The sequence below is a fragment of the Abrus precatorius genome, unplaced genomic scaffold (genome assembly GCF_003935025.1).
Source record: "Abrus precatorius isolate BTA unplaced genomic scaffold, Abrus_2018 Scaffold4, whole genome shotgun sequence".
In the NCBI taxonomy this organism is placed as follows: domain Eukaryota; kingdom Viridiplantae; phylum Streptophyta; class Magnoliopsida; order Fabales; family Fabaceae; genus Abrus; species Abrus precatorius.
In genome coordinates, this window is record NW_020874384.1 from 14,490,618 (window position 1) to 14,507,769 (window position 17,152).

General features: G+C 34.5%; 1 protein-coding gene across 5 annotated transcripts in view; it reads left to right on the top strand.

Moving 5' to 3' along the window:
• Positions 1–17,152, top strand: part of LOC113864331 (protein SABRE) — a 30,203-nt gene that overhangs the window by 7,173 nt on the left and 5,878 nt on the right. For 2 of the 5 annotated variants that reach the window (XR_003504823.1, XM_027497929.1), the window contains exons 6-16: positions 488–658; positions 763–840; positions 2,179–2,430; positions 4,001–6,109; positions 8,408–10,247; positions 10,458–10,552; positions 12,201–12,557; positions 12,689–12,807; positions 13,419–13,668; positions 15,564–15,788; positions 16,339–16,478. Coding sequence is in view for 4 of the 5 variants with exons in the window: in XM_027497929.1 (XP_027353730.1) it covers positions 488–658; positions 763–840; positions 2,179–2,430; positions 4,001–6,109; positions 8,408–10,247; positions 10,458–10,552; positions 12,201–12,557; positions 12,689–12,807; positions 13,419–13,668; positions 15,564–15,788; positions 16,339–16,478 (5,636 nt within the window). In the remaining variant the exon portion in view is untranslated. The remainder of the gene's footprint in view (positions 1–487; positions 659–762; positions 841–2,178; positions 2,431–4,000; positions 6,110–8,407; positions 10,248–10,457; positions 10,553–12,200; positions 12,558–12,688; positions 12,808–13,418; positions 13,669–15,563; positions 15,789–16,338; positions 16,479–17,152) is intronic. The other 3 variants (XM_027497930.1, XM_027497932.1, XM_027497933.1) reach the window with 3 other exon arrangements.

Sequence of the window (17,152 nt, forward strand, 5' to 3'; positions counted from 1 at the left end):
GATGAGTCTCTTCATGCAGCTTTTGCTGAACTTACTGCTTTTTATGTGGTGCTTCGGTTATGGGTTTCCTTGTTGTGGATAGCTCTAGTTTTTCAAGCAACTTTCATTTTTTTTCAGAAATATGAAGGGTAGAGAAACTGCTTAAGTAATGATCTTGTTGCTTCACAGTCTTGATTCTGTTACTGTTTATGGCTTGCTGGACACTAGAATTTGGCTTTTGGGCAAAATGTTATTCCTTCACTTGTAAGTCTCTCTGAGTATGTGTTTCAGTGTTTGTGTACTTGGTGATTTTTGGCTTCCTTTGAGTAAATTTAATTTGGAAATTCGGGACAGGCAAGTTCAAAGCTTTTATCCACTTTATTATGCTTGAATTGATGATCAATTTTGGTTATGTTTGTATTTTAATTGAAAGTGGCCTTAAAAATTAGCTTTGATTGTCTTTTACATTGTTTTAATATTAACTGTGTAAGTACTTTTTTATTGATAGGTCAGCTTCAATCTACCAAAGTTGGATGTGAGTTTTGTGCATCGTGAACATGGTCTTTCTGTTGAAAACAACATCACGGGCATCCAATTGATAAGCACCAAATCGCGATCTACTGAGGATCTTGGGGAGAGTACTCGCCTGGATTTCCAACTTGAGTTTAGTGAAATTCATGTATGGAGTGTGAATGTTTATTATGGCAGAGCTTGTGATATAATTTCCACTTTTTGCTGTTGTTTCTTGCTAACAATATTTCTTTCACCTTATTGATATTACAGCTTCTTAGAGAAGCTGGTTCTTCCATTCTGGAGATATTGAAGGTGGATTTGGTCTCTTTTGTATATATCCCAGTACAAGTAAGTTATTTTCTATCCATGTAAAGCAGCTTTTTCATCACTTTAAATCTGGTATTGCCTTGTTTTACTCCACCTGGCAAAATATACTCAATCACGAATGAAAAAAATTGTAAACATGCAGTTTACGCTTTATGCAAATAATTTATTGCAAAGCTATTCCCCACTGTTGAAGTCTTTTTTCACAAGTTATTACTGCCAGAGCAATTTTGATGGGTACTATAGCTAGTTTTATGCTTGATATTATCATTCAAACTCACATTTTTTTGTAAAAGATTTTTGACTGAAATTTATATATTAATGGCAAGATGGCAATGTTTGATGATAAGAAGTAGAAACTATTACAATTTTGCTTGTTTTAGTTAATGTAATTTTATCTACTTATTGTTGATATGTATAAAGACTACGGGAATATTTCCTATGTACTCTTGCTTCTTTTTGGCATTAAGAAAGGAAACTATCACTAGAATTGGATATATGATTTGTTGAAGTTCCACATCAACTACTAATATGCCAAAGCATAGCTTATAACGGTTAAAACTATCCTCACTTTTATGGTTAGCTTTTGGATTTGGGTTAGACTTCAGTTCAAATTTAAGATAGTATCAGAGCCTATTGTAGATCCAATATTGAGCCATCCTTGATTTGGAAAAAAAAAAAAATTTGGACCCACAGATTTTTCCAGTGCAATTAAGCTAACTATGTGACTTTCCCAATGCAATATTAAAAAAAATAAATTAGTTCTACAATTTTTACACTCCAAATGTCCAATCTTGAACATAAAAGGGTGTGTTGAAGTTTCACATCAACTACAGATATGGCCAAATAAGAGTTTAAGAAGGCTAAATTAATCCTCACCTTACAAACTAGTTTTCAGGGTTAAGCTTTAGCCCAAATTTAGTTTTCAAGGTTGAGTTAAGCTTTAGCCCAAATTTCAGATGATTGAAGGATGACATGATATAGTACCCTAATCTAATGCTTCCATTGTACTAATAATTAGGTCAAGTAATTGTGTTACTGATAGGAGCCTAAACCTACAAACATGAAAAAAAAATGTATTCTCTTTTGAAGTGGAAAAAGGAATGTAGTTGCTAAAATGGGAACAATTTTTTCAAGAAAACTGAAGCTTTTTTTTTTTTTTTTTGGTACACTAAAAGCTGGAAATTTATGTGTGCTGATGTTTTGTCTTTTCCACATGTTGCTCCATTTTTTTCCTTTTGTTTTTATCTTTTGAGGTTCTATTATTTTATTTTTATTTTCATATTGGGTTTCAATATTCCTTTTTGTATTTGCTTTTGGTAACTTCTACTGTTGTTATTTGGGATACTTCCTCTGCATCAGCCAATAGCACCTGTTAGAGCTGAAACTGAAATCAAGCTGGGAGGTACCCAGTGCAACATCATAATGAGCAGGTTAAAGCCTTGGTTGCTCCTCCACTTGTCTAAGAAGAAAAAGATGGTACTTCGAGAAGAAGCTTCTGTTTTTGTAAAGCCACAATCAACTGATAGCAAGACCATCATGTGGACATGCAATGTCTCAGCTCCTGAGATGACAATAGTGCTTTTCAATATGGTTGATTCTCCAGTGTATCATGTAAGTATCTTGATTATTTATACTTCTCATTGTTGTAAGAGTTTATTAATAAGTTTTAGAAAGTTGAAGCTTTTATTTGGAGCTGTTTCCAGTAGATTCAAAAGTTCTCACATTCTGTAATGCACAATTAGTTTAATTTTTAGGGTGGTTTTTTCTGTTTGGGATCTTGTGGCAACTTAGCTTTCTCCATATATGATTTGTTAGATTCCTTGTCTTCTGTGTTGATCTGAAGTTATAGGGTGTCATTCAAATAGTTTTGAAAAACATGTCTGTCTAAATTATTGCAAATCCATGTGTCATATTATTGCTCACAAAGGGCTCGCATAATATCATCATAGGATGCCATGATTACTCATATAATGAATGAGAATCCTGTTTATTTGAATCCCAAGCTTAAAGCAGTTTAGTTGATAGGTGTATAGTCTATATAGAGGGCAATAATGTCATGATTTGAGAACTCTTGTTAAAACTGAGTGAGGAGAGCTTACCCTTATAAGTTCTAACCTTAGGAAGCCCATAAAAAAATGAAAAATAAAAATATGCATATTGTTGACATTAGCCTGAACTGATCATTATTTGAACTCATAACAGTCTTTTGTAATGTTTCTTGGACATTATTGGAAGTCTAAATCAGTAAAATATTATTACTTTAAATGGTTTTCAAATTATTGAGTTTTGAGTTTCTTAGTGTCCTTTTTCTTAGTACTTTTCTTTTTAGGTGGATATATTTTTGAAACAAGATGTTCTAACATTGAGGAATCATAAGCTGACAGATCAAGTTATCTCAATATTATGCTTGGTTTTTATTTTGGGATTGTTGGAAGACAAATTGACACAACACATCATAACAACTTTTAGTGAAGCTTATTAGAGAAGACAATCTTCCCAAAATCAAACTGAAACAAAAAAAATTGATATATTGTGATCCTTCAAGCTGATGCTTCTTGATGCTATGGCATCCTGTGTTCCTTATCCTCCTTCCTCTCATTTTCCCCATCTTTTTATCTCTGATGAAATATGTTGTTCTGTAGAAGGAAAAAATCTTACATTATTTATTTCTTTAAGTAGCAGCCCTACTGGGTTTCATTTTCTTACTATCTATAACACCTTTAGAAGAAGCAAGATGTTAGAATGGATGCTTAACATGGGCCTATTGGAGCAATACTGAAAAAGTATGATTGTGTATAATAATATATCCTTTTGCTGTTTAAACTTGTTTGTTTATCAACCACACATGCATAATCATTGTAAATTTCCAGAAGAGGGAGAATTTGTAGTAGTTACTTGGATGAGATTTGAGCCACAATGTATTGCTTTCAATTATTTACTTTGACTGTTTTGTTGAAGGGCGCCTAGGTGATGATTTCTGTGCTGGAAATCGATTGGTGGTTTGGTTTGCTTTTTTGAAATTTAAATTCCTTTTTACCAAGTCATTATACCTCCAATGTTGATTACTCGAGTTCTGTTGTCTTGGATGTAGTTATCCTTGGTTTAAGTTTTTTATTCTTTCCTTAATTTAAATTAGTTATATAATGAAATTGACATATGTTCTAATGCTTTCCAAATTTAGGGTTGTTCACAATCATCACATCTGTTTGCAAACAACATTTCGAATATGGGTACTACAGTACACACTGAACTTGGAGAATTAAATCTCCATTTGGCTGATGAATATCAAGAATGCTTAAAAGAAAGTGTTTTTGGTGTGGAATCAAATTCTGGCTCTATTATGCACATTGCAAAGGTTAGTTTGGATTGGGGAAAAAAAGATGGGGAATCATCTGAAGATGATGGTCCTAGGTGTAGAGTAGGTTTGTCAGTTGATGTGACTGGCATGGGAGTTTATCTAAATTTCAAGCGTGTAGAATCTCTTATATCAACAGCCATAGCTTTTCAAGCTCTATTGAAAAGCCTATCTGCTTCAAAGAAAAAATTGACCCATAGTCAGGGGCGTATAACAAAACCTTCAGGTAAAGGAACTCAGTTGTTGAAATTCAATCTTGAAAGGTGTTCAGTATATGTATGGGGTGAGACAGGTTTGGAAAATACAATTGTTGCAGACCCCAAGCGAGTGAATTATGGTTCACAGGGTGGTAGAGTTATAATAAATGTGTCAGCAGATGGTACCCCTCGCAATGCAAATATAATGTCCACTATTTCTGATGAATTCCACAAGCTGAAGTACTCTATCACTCTTGAAATATTTCAGTTTTCTTTGTGTGTGAACAAAGAGAAGCAGTCCACACAGATGGAGCTTGAAAGAGCCAGATCTGTCTATCAGGAATATATGGAGAAAAACAGGCCAGTAACAAATGTGACATTGTTTGACATGCAAAATGCTAAATTTGTGCAGCGTTCAGGTGGCCTTAAAGACATTGCTGTCTGTTCTCTTTTCAGTGCTACTGACATTACTGTAAGGTGGGAGCCTGATGTACATCTATCACTAATAGAACTTGTTCTCCAGCTGAAGTTACTTGTGCAGAATAGCAAGCTTCGGGAACATGGTAATGAACACATGGGAAATGTCTCTCATGTGCAAGATGCTAACTGGACAAAAGAAGCTACCATTGAGTCAGGGCATCTTGAAAAGCAGAAGAAGAAAGAATCTATTTTTGCTGTTGATGTAGAAATGTTGAGTATTTCAGCTGGGCTAGGAGATGGAGTTGATGCTATGGTTCAGGTGCAGTCTATTTTCTCTGAGAATGCTCGTATAGGAGTGCTCCTTGAAGGACTTATGCTTAGTTTTAATGGAGCTAGAGTCTTCAAGAGTAGTCGGATGCAAATTTCACGAATTCCTAGTGTTACTGCAAGTGCATCTGATGCAAAAGGACATGTAGTCACAACATGGGATTGGGTAATCCAAGGTCTTGATGTTCACATTTGCATGCCATACAGATTGCAATTGCGTGCCATTGATGATGTCATCGAGGATATGTTAAGAGGATTGAAGCTCATAGTTGCTGCTAAGAAAAATTTGATTTTTCCTGTAAAGAAAGAGGGCTCTAAAGTTAAGAAACCTAGTTCAGTGCAATTTGGATGCATAAAATTTTGCATACGCAAGCTAACTGCTGATATTGAAGAGGAACCAATGCAGGGATGGCTTGATGAACACTATCAGCTGCTGAAGAAGGAGGCTGCCGAGTTAGCTATCCGGTTGAACTTTCTAGATGAATTTATATCAAAGGCCAAACATGGTCCCAAATCTACCGACACTGTCAATTCTTCTCAAGAAAGAAAAATTTCTTTTAATGATGTTGATGTTGATGTAAAAGATTCTGCTACAATTGACTCCATGAGAGAAGAAATTTATAGACGATCATTCCGATCATATTACCATGCATGCCAGAATCTAGTGCTGTCTGAAGGGTCAGGTGCTTGTGTGGAAGATTTTCAAGCTGGGTTCAGACCTAGTAGTTCACGAAATTCTCTTCTTTCAATATCTGCAATAGATTTGGATTTAAGCTTGAAAAAAATTGATGGTGGAGATACTGGGATGATTGAGGTTCTGAGGAAGCTTGATCCTGTATGTCTTGAAAATGATATACCATTTTCCCGATTGTATGGGACAAATATTCTCTTGCATGCAGGTTCTCTTGTGGTCCAGCTTCGGAATTACACATTTCCTATTTTCTCTGGAAGTTCTGGTCAATGTGAAGGCTGTCTTGTACTGGCTCAGCAGGTAAGTTGAAGAAATTCTGTTGTCTCCCATCCCTTTTTCTTGTTTATGTTTGTTTCATGTTCTGGTCATCCTTTGATTAATAAGGTCGTCCTGTTAACATACAGAATCATGAGCTTAAAGTATGTATAAATAATTAACTGTTCCCAAAGAGAGAAATAAATTCAAAGTCCTAAAAATATCCTTCCAGAAATATGTGATAGTAACTTGGCCCCTCTTAATAGAATCCATGATCAGAGAGAACAGAGACAGTGAGAGACTTGGGAGAAACTGAAATTCTGATTTTATTGAATAACAAAAATATACAATTCAGATCAATGATGAATATTATAGAAGCGTACATAAGAGAAAAATACAAACTGCTAATCATTAATTTGGTTACAACAGAAAATGAGAAACAGTTAAAACAGAGACAGAAAGCAGTTATAAGGACAATTGTCACTTAACAGAACTGGTATGAACTACTCTTGATCTGAACTACACTCATACACTAACACCTCTTGCGATAAAATTTCTTTAGAGAAGACAATGAGAGGTCCAAGAGCAAAGGATAGGATTCATTGCAAAAAAAATCAGCAAAATACTAAACGTAGAAAAATTGAGGTACCAAAATACTTCCAGAAATGTCTGCTTGTTCTTGGCCCTTCCTTGAGATAAAGTTTCATAAGGGATGACAGTGAGAAGTCCAACGGCAGAGGATATAATACCCTCCTATAAAATCCATAAAATACTACAAGTAAACAAATACGTTGTGGTAGAGATCTTTTCCTATCATTCCGTATATAAAAAAATAAAATAAAATCTTAAGCACCAAAAAGAAGCTAATAAGACCATAAAGTCCCTATGAAAAGCATAGCTTGTAATCTGGTTCAACTTGACCGAATCAAGCACATAGAGATAGATAGACACTTCGTTAAGGAGAAATTAGTGGTCTTATAGTCACATAATATATCTCCTCCGGACTTCAATTGGCTGATACATTCACCAAGGCGATTCTCATTGATCGGTTTTGAGAACTAACTTGCAAGCTGGGTATGATAGATATCCATTCACCAGCTTGAGAGGGAGTGTTGTGATTACCATAACTAAAACATATTCTGATCACCAGCTGTGTCATGTTTACTCTATCAGTCTATCCTGATGCTTTCTTTTTAATAACAGGTTAACCTTGAAACTCCCTATTTAACCATTTATTTTATTTAAGGGTTGGTCCTAATTGTTATGTGTTTAATTGATTTACTTTCAAAATGTATCTGCATTTCAATGTAATGAACCAACTATCCCAAAAACTTAAGCTATTAGGTATATGTACATGAGTGGTTTTATATTATATATCTTACATAGTTACACACCCCTCACACAAGAGCCCTTTGGGCTTGAAGCATGAATATTGCACAAGCTCAAGTGCCTTGTGCAATTCAACTTCTTAAATAGAAGAATGGTCAGTGAGGATCAAACTCTGGACTTGCGTGGTCATAAAGGCTCTAATGCTATTTTATGAACCAACTATCCCCAAAGCTAGAGCTTAGTGAAGATACATGAATGGCTTTTTATTAAATATCTTATGGACAGTAAACACTATGTTCATAAAAGAATATAAAATTCAAACTCAAGCAATCCTAGATGCATACAGTCAGCAGGATCATATAGAACGTTTGTTAAAGTTTACTACTGTGTGTGGGCAATTGTTGGAAAGTAACCAAATGGTATTGTATGACTTCTGCAACTTATATCAAGTCTAAATTGCTGAATTTAGGCTACTTCATTCAATATATTTGTTCTTTTTACTTTTTATAGTAATATGCTATAAACAAGGGTCAAAAATAGGTTTACTGTTTTTTTTTATTTTTATTTCATAAGAAAAATAAAATCAATAAATTGAAAGAACGTGCTAAGGAAATGCATGGGATATTCATGTAATTAAACCACTGAAATTATGAAATATGCCAAAACTGATCAAGTGAGCGAACCTTGTTAATCTGTATGGCAACTCCCTCTCAAAAAGCCAGTAGCCAAGCACCGCAAAGAAGTTAAAAGATGACCCCCTTGTTCCACATAAGGAGAAAAAATAACAAAAATTTCCTTGAAAATGTGCTATCGAGATAGTTCAGTTATTTTAGATGTGTTTGTGTATGTATATACTTGATTATAATTTTATAAATGTCCACATGAGTGTATATTTCCTGTTACTGAAACTGAATTCTTTTACCTGTTTTTGGGGGCTTTGGCTTCATGATATAATTATCCTTGTAGTAGTATATCCATTTCACGGTCTTTTATTTACTTTTCTATTTCATGTAGGCAACTAGCTTTCAACCTCAAATATATCAAGATGTCTATGTTGGGAGATGGAGAAAGGTTCGCATGCTTCGATCAGCTAGTGGGACTACTCCACCATTGAAGACATACTCTGATTTACCAATACATTTCCAGAAAGGTGAGGTGTCATTTGGGGTGGGTTATGAACCAGCCTTTGCTGACATTAGTTATGCTTTCACCGTAGCACTTCGGAGGGCCAATCTTAGTGTCAGGAATCCTGGTCCACTTATTCTGCCACCAAAAAAGGAGCGGAGTTTGCCATGGTGGGATGACATGAGAAATTACATCCATGGAAAAATTTCCTTACTCTTTTCTGAATCAAAATGGAACGTTTTAGCAACGACAGATCCTTATGAAAAGGTTGATAAACTTCAAATTGTCACTAACTCTATGGAACTTCACCAGTCTGATGGTCGTGTTTTTGTTTCTGCCAAAGATTTTAAGATTTTGTTGAGTAGTTTGGAGAGTTTGGCCAACAAACGTGGTTTCAAAATTCCAACAGGTGTCTCAGGTGCATTTCTGGAAGCTCCTGCCTTTAGTCTTGAAGTTACAATGGACTGGGATTGTGAATCTGGAGATCCCATGAATCATTATTTATTTGCACTTCCAGTTGAGGGCAAACCTCGTGATAAAGTATTTGATCCCTTCAGATCCACTTCACTTTCCCTTAGATGGAACTTCTCTCTTAGACCCTTTCCTCCATCAGAAAAACACTCACCATCATCCATTTCTAGAGATATTGAAGGAGATGCTACTGCTTTTGATCCTCCTCACATATCCCAAAATGCTTCATCTGCATCCCCAACATTTAACTTTGGAGCTCATGATCTAGCATGGATTCTAAGATTCTGGAGTTTGAACTACATTCCTCCACATAAGCTGCGCAGCTTCTCTCGTTGGCCTCGTTTTGGTATTCCAAGAATTGCTAGGTCAGGCAATCTTTCACTAGATAAAGTCATGACTGAATTCATGTTGCGTCTAGATGCCACACCAGCCTGTATAAAGAACATGCCTCTAGATGATGATGATCCAGCCAAAGGACTGACTTTTGCAATGACAAAACTGAAATATGAATTGTGTTACAGTAGGGGCAAGCAAAAATATACTTTTGAAAGCAAGCGTGACATTCTTGATCTGGTTTACCAAGGTCTTGATCTTCATATGCTCAAGGCTTTCTTAAATAAAGAAGAAAGTGCTAGTGTTGCCAAAGTAGTAAACATGATACTCAAAAATCCGCAATCTATATCCATGGACAAAGTTCCCAGTGAAAAAGGTTACATGACAGAGAAAAATCGTGATGATGGATTTCTGTTATCTTCTGATTACTTCACTATCAGAAGACAATCTCCGAAGGCCGATCCTGCTAGGTTACTAGCATGGCAAGAAGCAGGAAGAAGAAATGTTGAGATGACATATGTGCGATCAGAGTTTGAAAATGGAAGTGAAACTGATGAACATATGCGGTCTGACCCAAGTGATGATGATGGTTACAATGTGGTAATAGCTGATGATTGTCAGCGTGTGTTTGTCTATGGTCTCAAGCTTTTGTGGACGATTGGAAACAGAGATGCTGTTTGGGCTTGGGTTGGTGGTCTATCCAAAGCCTTTGAACCTCCCAGGCCTTCTCCTTCTCGGCAGTATGCACAGAGAAAATTACTTGAGGAAAACAAACAACATGATGGGGCTGATGTCCATCAAGATGATGTTTCTAAGTGCCCTCCGACTGGTAAAATTCCCAAGTCTCCCTCTTTTCAGCATGCAGGTTCTCCTGTATCGCTTTCGTCTTCGCCAAATTCAGTTAAACTGGACAACTTGCCATCTAGTATGTCTCATTCTTTTGTGAAATTTGTTTACTGTTATCAATTAGGACATGAAAATTAGATCAAAGACTAGAAACACATATGATAATATTTAGTTAAACATGCCATCAGTTATCCCAAACAGCATCACTTCTTGCAAGCTCATTAACTTTTTGTTAAACATTAAGTATTTTTATCAAGTTTAGTTATTTCATATTTTGGTGTATTGTCAGTCAAACAAGAGAACGTGGATGATTCAGATGGGACTAGACACTTCATGGTGAATGTTATCGAGCCACAGTTTAATCTTCACTCAGAAGATGCAAATGTAAGTTAAAAAATATGAGCACCCTTTAAAACACTGACAGCCTTTTATTTTCTGTTTTGGCTTCAATTTCGTTTTTTAATTAAATCCCTTAGGGTCCTTTTTCATTTTATATTCTGGTATTGTTAATCAATTATCTTAGCACTTTGTTCCTAGGCCAGACCTACTTCTAAGTTCTAACTGGTCTAAATGGGATCAGCTGATTTGAATTGACACCCCTATTTGATCGCCTTCTACTTCTTAAACTAGACTCGTGAGGATAGGGATTTATAAATCATAACAACTTAAACTAGACTGGTTTAAACAGGTTTCGTGTTAATTTTTTTAGTGAACCAATGACACATGGTACAAATACAATCATCTTGAGAACTAACTAAGGAACTACGTTCAAGTTTGTTCATTTCAATCATCTTGCTTTTTAAACACATTAATTTTGGCTTAGGATATAAAATGACAGATACAGGTATTTGTCAATTTTTGAAAAAGTGTACAACAATAACAAAAATTTATCCCACTGGGTTTTTAAGAAGTGCAATTCAACAGAAATACATATCGTTTAAAAAATGAAAAATGTAAGATTGCACATTAGCACACTCACATGTTTATCTTGTGTCTCCTTGCAAGATATACCAAGTGAGAGTCTAGTCTTACTGCTTTGGTCTCATTCATTGTCTTTTCTATGTTTCTTCTTTGTATTTTTATGATGGAGAATATGTCTTCATTGTCTTGCATTTTATTTTTTTTACAACGAAGTAATCTATAAATAGAAGGAAATAACAGTACAACATGATGGAGGATATGGAATCCTCAGACCAGATAAAGAAAATGAAAACTTAGACATGAGAGAAAAAAAATCTAAAACTGATCAGCTTAGAAGATCTGTCTAATATCTTTTTGTATCTGAAGTACTGATCCTTTTAAAGAAACTATGAACTAAACACCAAAAAGAATCCATATGCAATATTAAATCCCAAAGCAGAGTTAAAAGCTAAGGTGCACCGTTGACTGTGCAAGTATTCCTTTTCTAACCCACAAACTACAAAATGCTGTAAACTACACATTGCCAACAGGTTTTGTTTCCTCTTTTATTGCCAAACCCTTTAAAGTGAACATGAATAAACTGATCCAACAAACTAGGACAAAATTCTCACCAAAAATATGAAAATCTTATTCCAAAGGTAGCTCATGGCTGAAGAATGGAGTGTTCAATGAGGCAAAATCTCTGATCCAGAGTTCAGAACTGCAATTGCACATATAAAAAATAAAAAATATGACAATGATGAAGAATATCTTAACCTCCTTGTATTGTAATCTTTGTTTCTTTCCCTTATTTATTTCCCCTCTGCTCTTGTACTTATCTTGTGCCTTCTAATAAATTTCTTCTCTTTAGTAAAAGAAGTCAATTTTTTTCTTTTTCCCCTGAATTTTCAATCCCTTCTTCTTTCCTCTAATATATCTTCTCGTATCTTAAAATAAGTGAGGTATCTATCTATTTTACTTGTGGATTTGCACAAATAAAGTGCCTTAATATATCTGAGATTGTTACTTGTTTTACGTCATTGATACTTCTTTATTTGAATTTAGTTAATTGCTTGCTGATACTCTAGACATCACTCATGCTTTTAAAATTCCTGCACTTTTTTGTTTACAGGGTAGATTTTTGCTTGCTGCTGTAAGTGGTCGGGTTTTAGCCCGGTCATTTCATTCAGTCCTTCATGTTGGTTATGAGATGATTGAGCAAGCACTTGTTACTAAAGATGTACGTATTAATGAATATCAACCTGAAATGACATGGAAAAGAATGGAGTTCTCTGTTATGTTGGAGCATGTACAGGCTCATGTTGCACCAACAGATGTTGATCCTGGAGCTGGATTGCAGTGGCTTCCAAAAATTCTCAAAAGCTCTCCAAAAGTAATGCGTACAGGTGCTCTTCTTGAAAGAGTTTTTATGCCTTGTGATATGTACTTTCGGTATACAAGGCACAAAGGGGGCACTCCAGAGCTGAAGGTGAGTTATTCTATACCTAATCTGTTGACATATAAATGTGTACTTTCTTAGTGTAAGCACGTGTTCCTTCGATTTGTCATGGATGTGATCAATACTCAATAATGTATTGTATTTTCCAAAAATTACTGCAGGTGAAGCCCTTGAAGGAGCTCACGTTCAATTCTCATAATATAACAGCAACAATGACATCTCGTCAGTTTCAGGTCATGCTGGATGTGTTGACCAATCTTCTATTTGCACGCCTGCCAAAGTAAGGACATATTTACTCTCTGTTTGCACTCAATCTAAAGCACTTTTATCAGTTTACCTACTCCAAACAATTGTGTGTTGTGATTCACTCCTTATAACAGTAACATTTATTTCATTCTGTATAATATCTATAATTATAGCGATTCCTTTATATGTTTATGCTTTTTATTGATCTTTCAAATTTAATCATGTCAATGTAGGTCTGACTGTTCTTAATAAAACGAGTATAATCTGCCATAATAATATTAATAGCTAAACTACGTAACTAAGATTTTATTTATGCCAGATTTGTCAGTTATTCAGAAACAATGTGGTGTTTTGTAGGTTTAGTTACTTGGCATATGATGAATGCGCACATCGTTTACTGATGCTGCAGTATAGATATTCTTTTAATTTACTCTTCATTAATTCCTTGAAACTATTTGTATCAATCTGATGTTTTAAAAAAAAATTTCATAGGTCTAGTTTCAATTTAAATAATCCAGTATTAGTGTGAATGTGTGATTATTATCATGATCTCGTTTTGCTCTTGGAGAAATTTAAGCAAAGGCTAAGATGTTATGGTATAGAATGAGTTCTTCAAATTAAATAATTGTATTGTATACAACTCAGGCCACGAAAAAGTAGCTTATCCTTTCCTGCTGAAGAGGATGAAGATGTTGAAGAGGAAGCAGATGAAGTGGTTCCTGATGGTGTTGAAGAAGTGGAACTAGCAAAAATCAACCTTGAAAAAAGAGAAAGAGAACAAAGGTTGCTTCTTGATGATATTCGAAAATTGTCTCTCTGCTGTGATCCTTCTGGAGATCTACATCCAGAAAAGGAAAGTGACTTGTGGATGATATCTGGTGGAAGATCTGTGCTGGTAAGAAATGAATCTTGTTAGCAATCTCTTAGTTGATGTGACTCGATAGTTTTAATCAAATTATAGATGTTTGTTGCTAAATATTCTGTTGCAGTACTTTGTTTGGTGATCTTTTTATCATTGCAGTACGTGAAATATCAGTTTTATTGGCAGAGGTTTATGATTAGCTGTGGGTAGTAAATTAAGGATAAAAAGTCATTTTTTTTTATTTAAAAGAACTTTAATGTAAGAAAAGGAGTTTGTGGGAGGAAGAGGGCTAGTTAACCTTCTTTTGAATATTATGAAACATTAAATATATAAATTCATGATTTGTGTTTACGATCCCTAAATGTTAATGATAGGCTAATATCATTAGTCTATAGCCTGGATTATTCCACTTTTCATCAACATATCTGGCACTTTTTGGTTTATTTCCTTTGGCTGATTTCAGTTGCTAAATGTTTGCGATGTAACTTAATGCTCATGAAATGCTTGAATTAATTATGACTATAAATTATAATCCTCGAAACTTGCCTCTTCCCTATTTTTACCTCATCGATATTTTGGTATAAATGGCTTAATTTTAGGTGGATCCTATGCTTGGGATTGATGTTATTGAGTTGAACTTGTGCACCTTTATGATCTTTTGGCAGTACAGTACTGTGATATTCAGTTGTGTCCCCTCTTTTTGATTGTTTTAAAGACTGAAGTGCTCGTTGAACTAGAAAAGGTGGCTAATGGTCATGGATGAAGCTACTTAAAATATTCACAATTTTAATCTTGATTATTCATGTTAAAAGTTAATATTAGCCTCTCTCACTCATGTAAAAAAGGTTCTTTCACATGATATGTCTTGTATTTTTTGAGGAATCAAATGAAATATCTTTTTATTGCAAAAGTGAGGAGAAAATCTTGACCGCACGAATGGTCAAGGTTAAAACACAAAGGTCATGTGAGTTTTTTGAAAAATCACATGATTTTATATAGCCTTTAATTTTGGCTATTTATATATGGTTATACGGTCAAGATTTGCTCCTTTCATTGAAAATAAACAAATCAACTTTCTCATTAGATACATCCCTAGTGTGTTTTTAAAATTTATTGTCTTGTCCATATATTATACTCACTAACAATATGCTCAACATCATGTTAGTGCTACATTTCTAGGCAAGATCCAATTGGTCCTTTAATAGCAATATTTTCATCTTGCTTCTCTTTTCAGTACCAGTGTGATGATACTTTAAGAACCCGTTTGATAGCATAAATTGACTTTGAAGAGCCAATTTGATGGATATAATAATTGGAGGACCAACTTGATGACACTTTGGATGACTAAATGCAAATTTACTCAAAATTTATATTAATATCGTACATAAGGATCATATTGCCTTAATGGTACAAATGCTAGTTAGTTAAGTCTAGTGTTGGGTCTGATTCCTAGCATTAGCACTTCACAAAGTGTTCTTTGTGCCCCTACAATTCAACTTATTTTGTTTAATACGAGGTTCCTTGGCTTGTTTAATTTATCCATTCATGAAGAACTGGCTGGTAATAGCTGGCTAATTTGTTTATTCACCGCATGTTCGATTAAACCATATCTATTAGGGTCTAACTAGACTGATAAGCTACCTATTTTACTACTTCCCATTGAAGTGTCAGGAGGTCCTGTCCAGTGTTAAGGACTATAGTCTTTATATTCTTAATAATGTTGCTCAGAGGAGACATCATCCCATTAAAATTTATGATTCTATTCATTGGTGACTTTACTTCCATATTGGTTTCGATTCTTTGCCCTTTTTTAAGGCGTGGAGGAAGGATACTGCATTTTTAATTGGAATTGATATGTATAATTACTTTTATGCATATTTCAGCAGACAAATGTGCATGCCTAATCAATAATAATCCAACACTGGCAGGTCCAGGGACTGAAGAGAGAGCTTGTGATTGCTCAAAAATCTAGAAAGGCAGCATCTGCATCATTAAGGATGGCTCTTCAAAAAGCTGCGCAGCTACGATTGACGGAGAAAGAGAAGAACAAAAGTCCTTCCTATGCTATGCGCATATCTTTGCAAATTAACAAAGTTGTTTGGAGCATGCTTGTTGATGGTAAATCCTTTGCTGAAGCTGAGATTAATGACATGGTAAGAATTATTTTGTAAACTTGTTCTCTTCTCTCTCTTATTTTTCTTTTCAAAACTCACGAGACCACACTTCAAATTTGTTTTTTCGCAATGTATAAACTCCTTTCCCTATATCAAATCTTCTATGTATCAAGTCTGGCTTAATATGTAATGTATTAGATACATTCTGAATTTTTTGTTGTATCAAGTGCACGTTGGATTCAGTCTATTTTGGAGAAATAAACATTGTTTTGGTCACAACTTCAAGAGAGAGATTTTGGAAAAAAAAAAAAAGGCAATTATTTTTGGCAAAAAGCTATTCTCAAACATGGGCTAAGACTCAAAATTTTACCATGACTAGCTGATATAGAAGGCATTCTTATATGGCTAATTTTTTTCTTCTGCCTAAGTGGGCCATTGAATGCCTTATCGCTGGCCGCTATGAAGGACAAAGGAAAAATATCACATCATACTTTGCTAGCAATTTCTTTTGTAGCTTTCTTTATTCATTTCTTTTTGGTCACAATTTACAAGATTATACTAATTCAGTTTCATGTTGCCAAACACTTAGATTTATGACTTTGACCGGGATTACAAGGATGTTGGTGTTGCTCAGTTTACAACAAAATATTTTGTTGTCAGAAACTGCCTGCCTAATGCCAAGTCTGATATGCTTTTGTCGGCTTGGAATCCTCCAATCGAATGGGGAAAGTATGTAAATTTTACTGAACTGCCTCTTAAATAATTGGTGCTTATGGTTGATGTTATGATATTTGTTGCCTTCCTATTCTAAGTTCTATGCAATGTTTTAAAACTGAAATAACTATTGAATTGGTGAAGGTGTTGTTTAACAGTTCACTGGTTTAACCATGATTGAGCTGAAGTCAATCTAGTAATAACATCTATAATTTTAGTATTGTATAATATATTAAGCAATAAATTAATATAAAGAAATTAAGTTGGATAATCTTTTAATTTAGCATAAAAGGTCATATTCCATGTTTTATATGATAAAAAAATTAATAATATATAGTTAAATAATAATAATAATAATTTATACATAGTGTTCATATACATGTCTATTTATTTTAAAAATGTTTTAGGATAACAATTTTTAATAAAATAAAAAACATTTTTTTAAAATTGTTCAAATTGGTTTTCGACACTAATTATTACCTACTTTTGACCAATTCTTGTTTGGTTTATTTGGTTATTGACCGACTTTTTGGTCCATCAATTTTTTGGGTTGTCTGGACCATTGATCTGACTGGTTCTTGGTCTGGCTTTAATAACAAAGTTGTCCTGTTCTACAACAAGCACAATAAATCAGAAGTGCTCCTCCTGTTTTCATCACCATAAGGTGGTAAAAGTACTTTCTGTAAAGA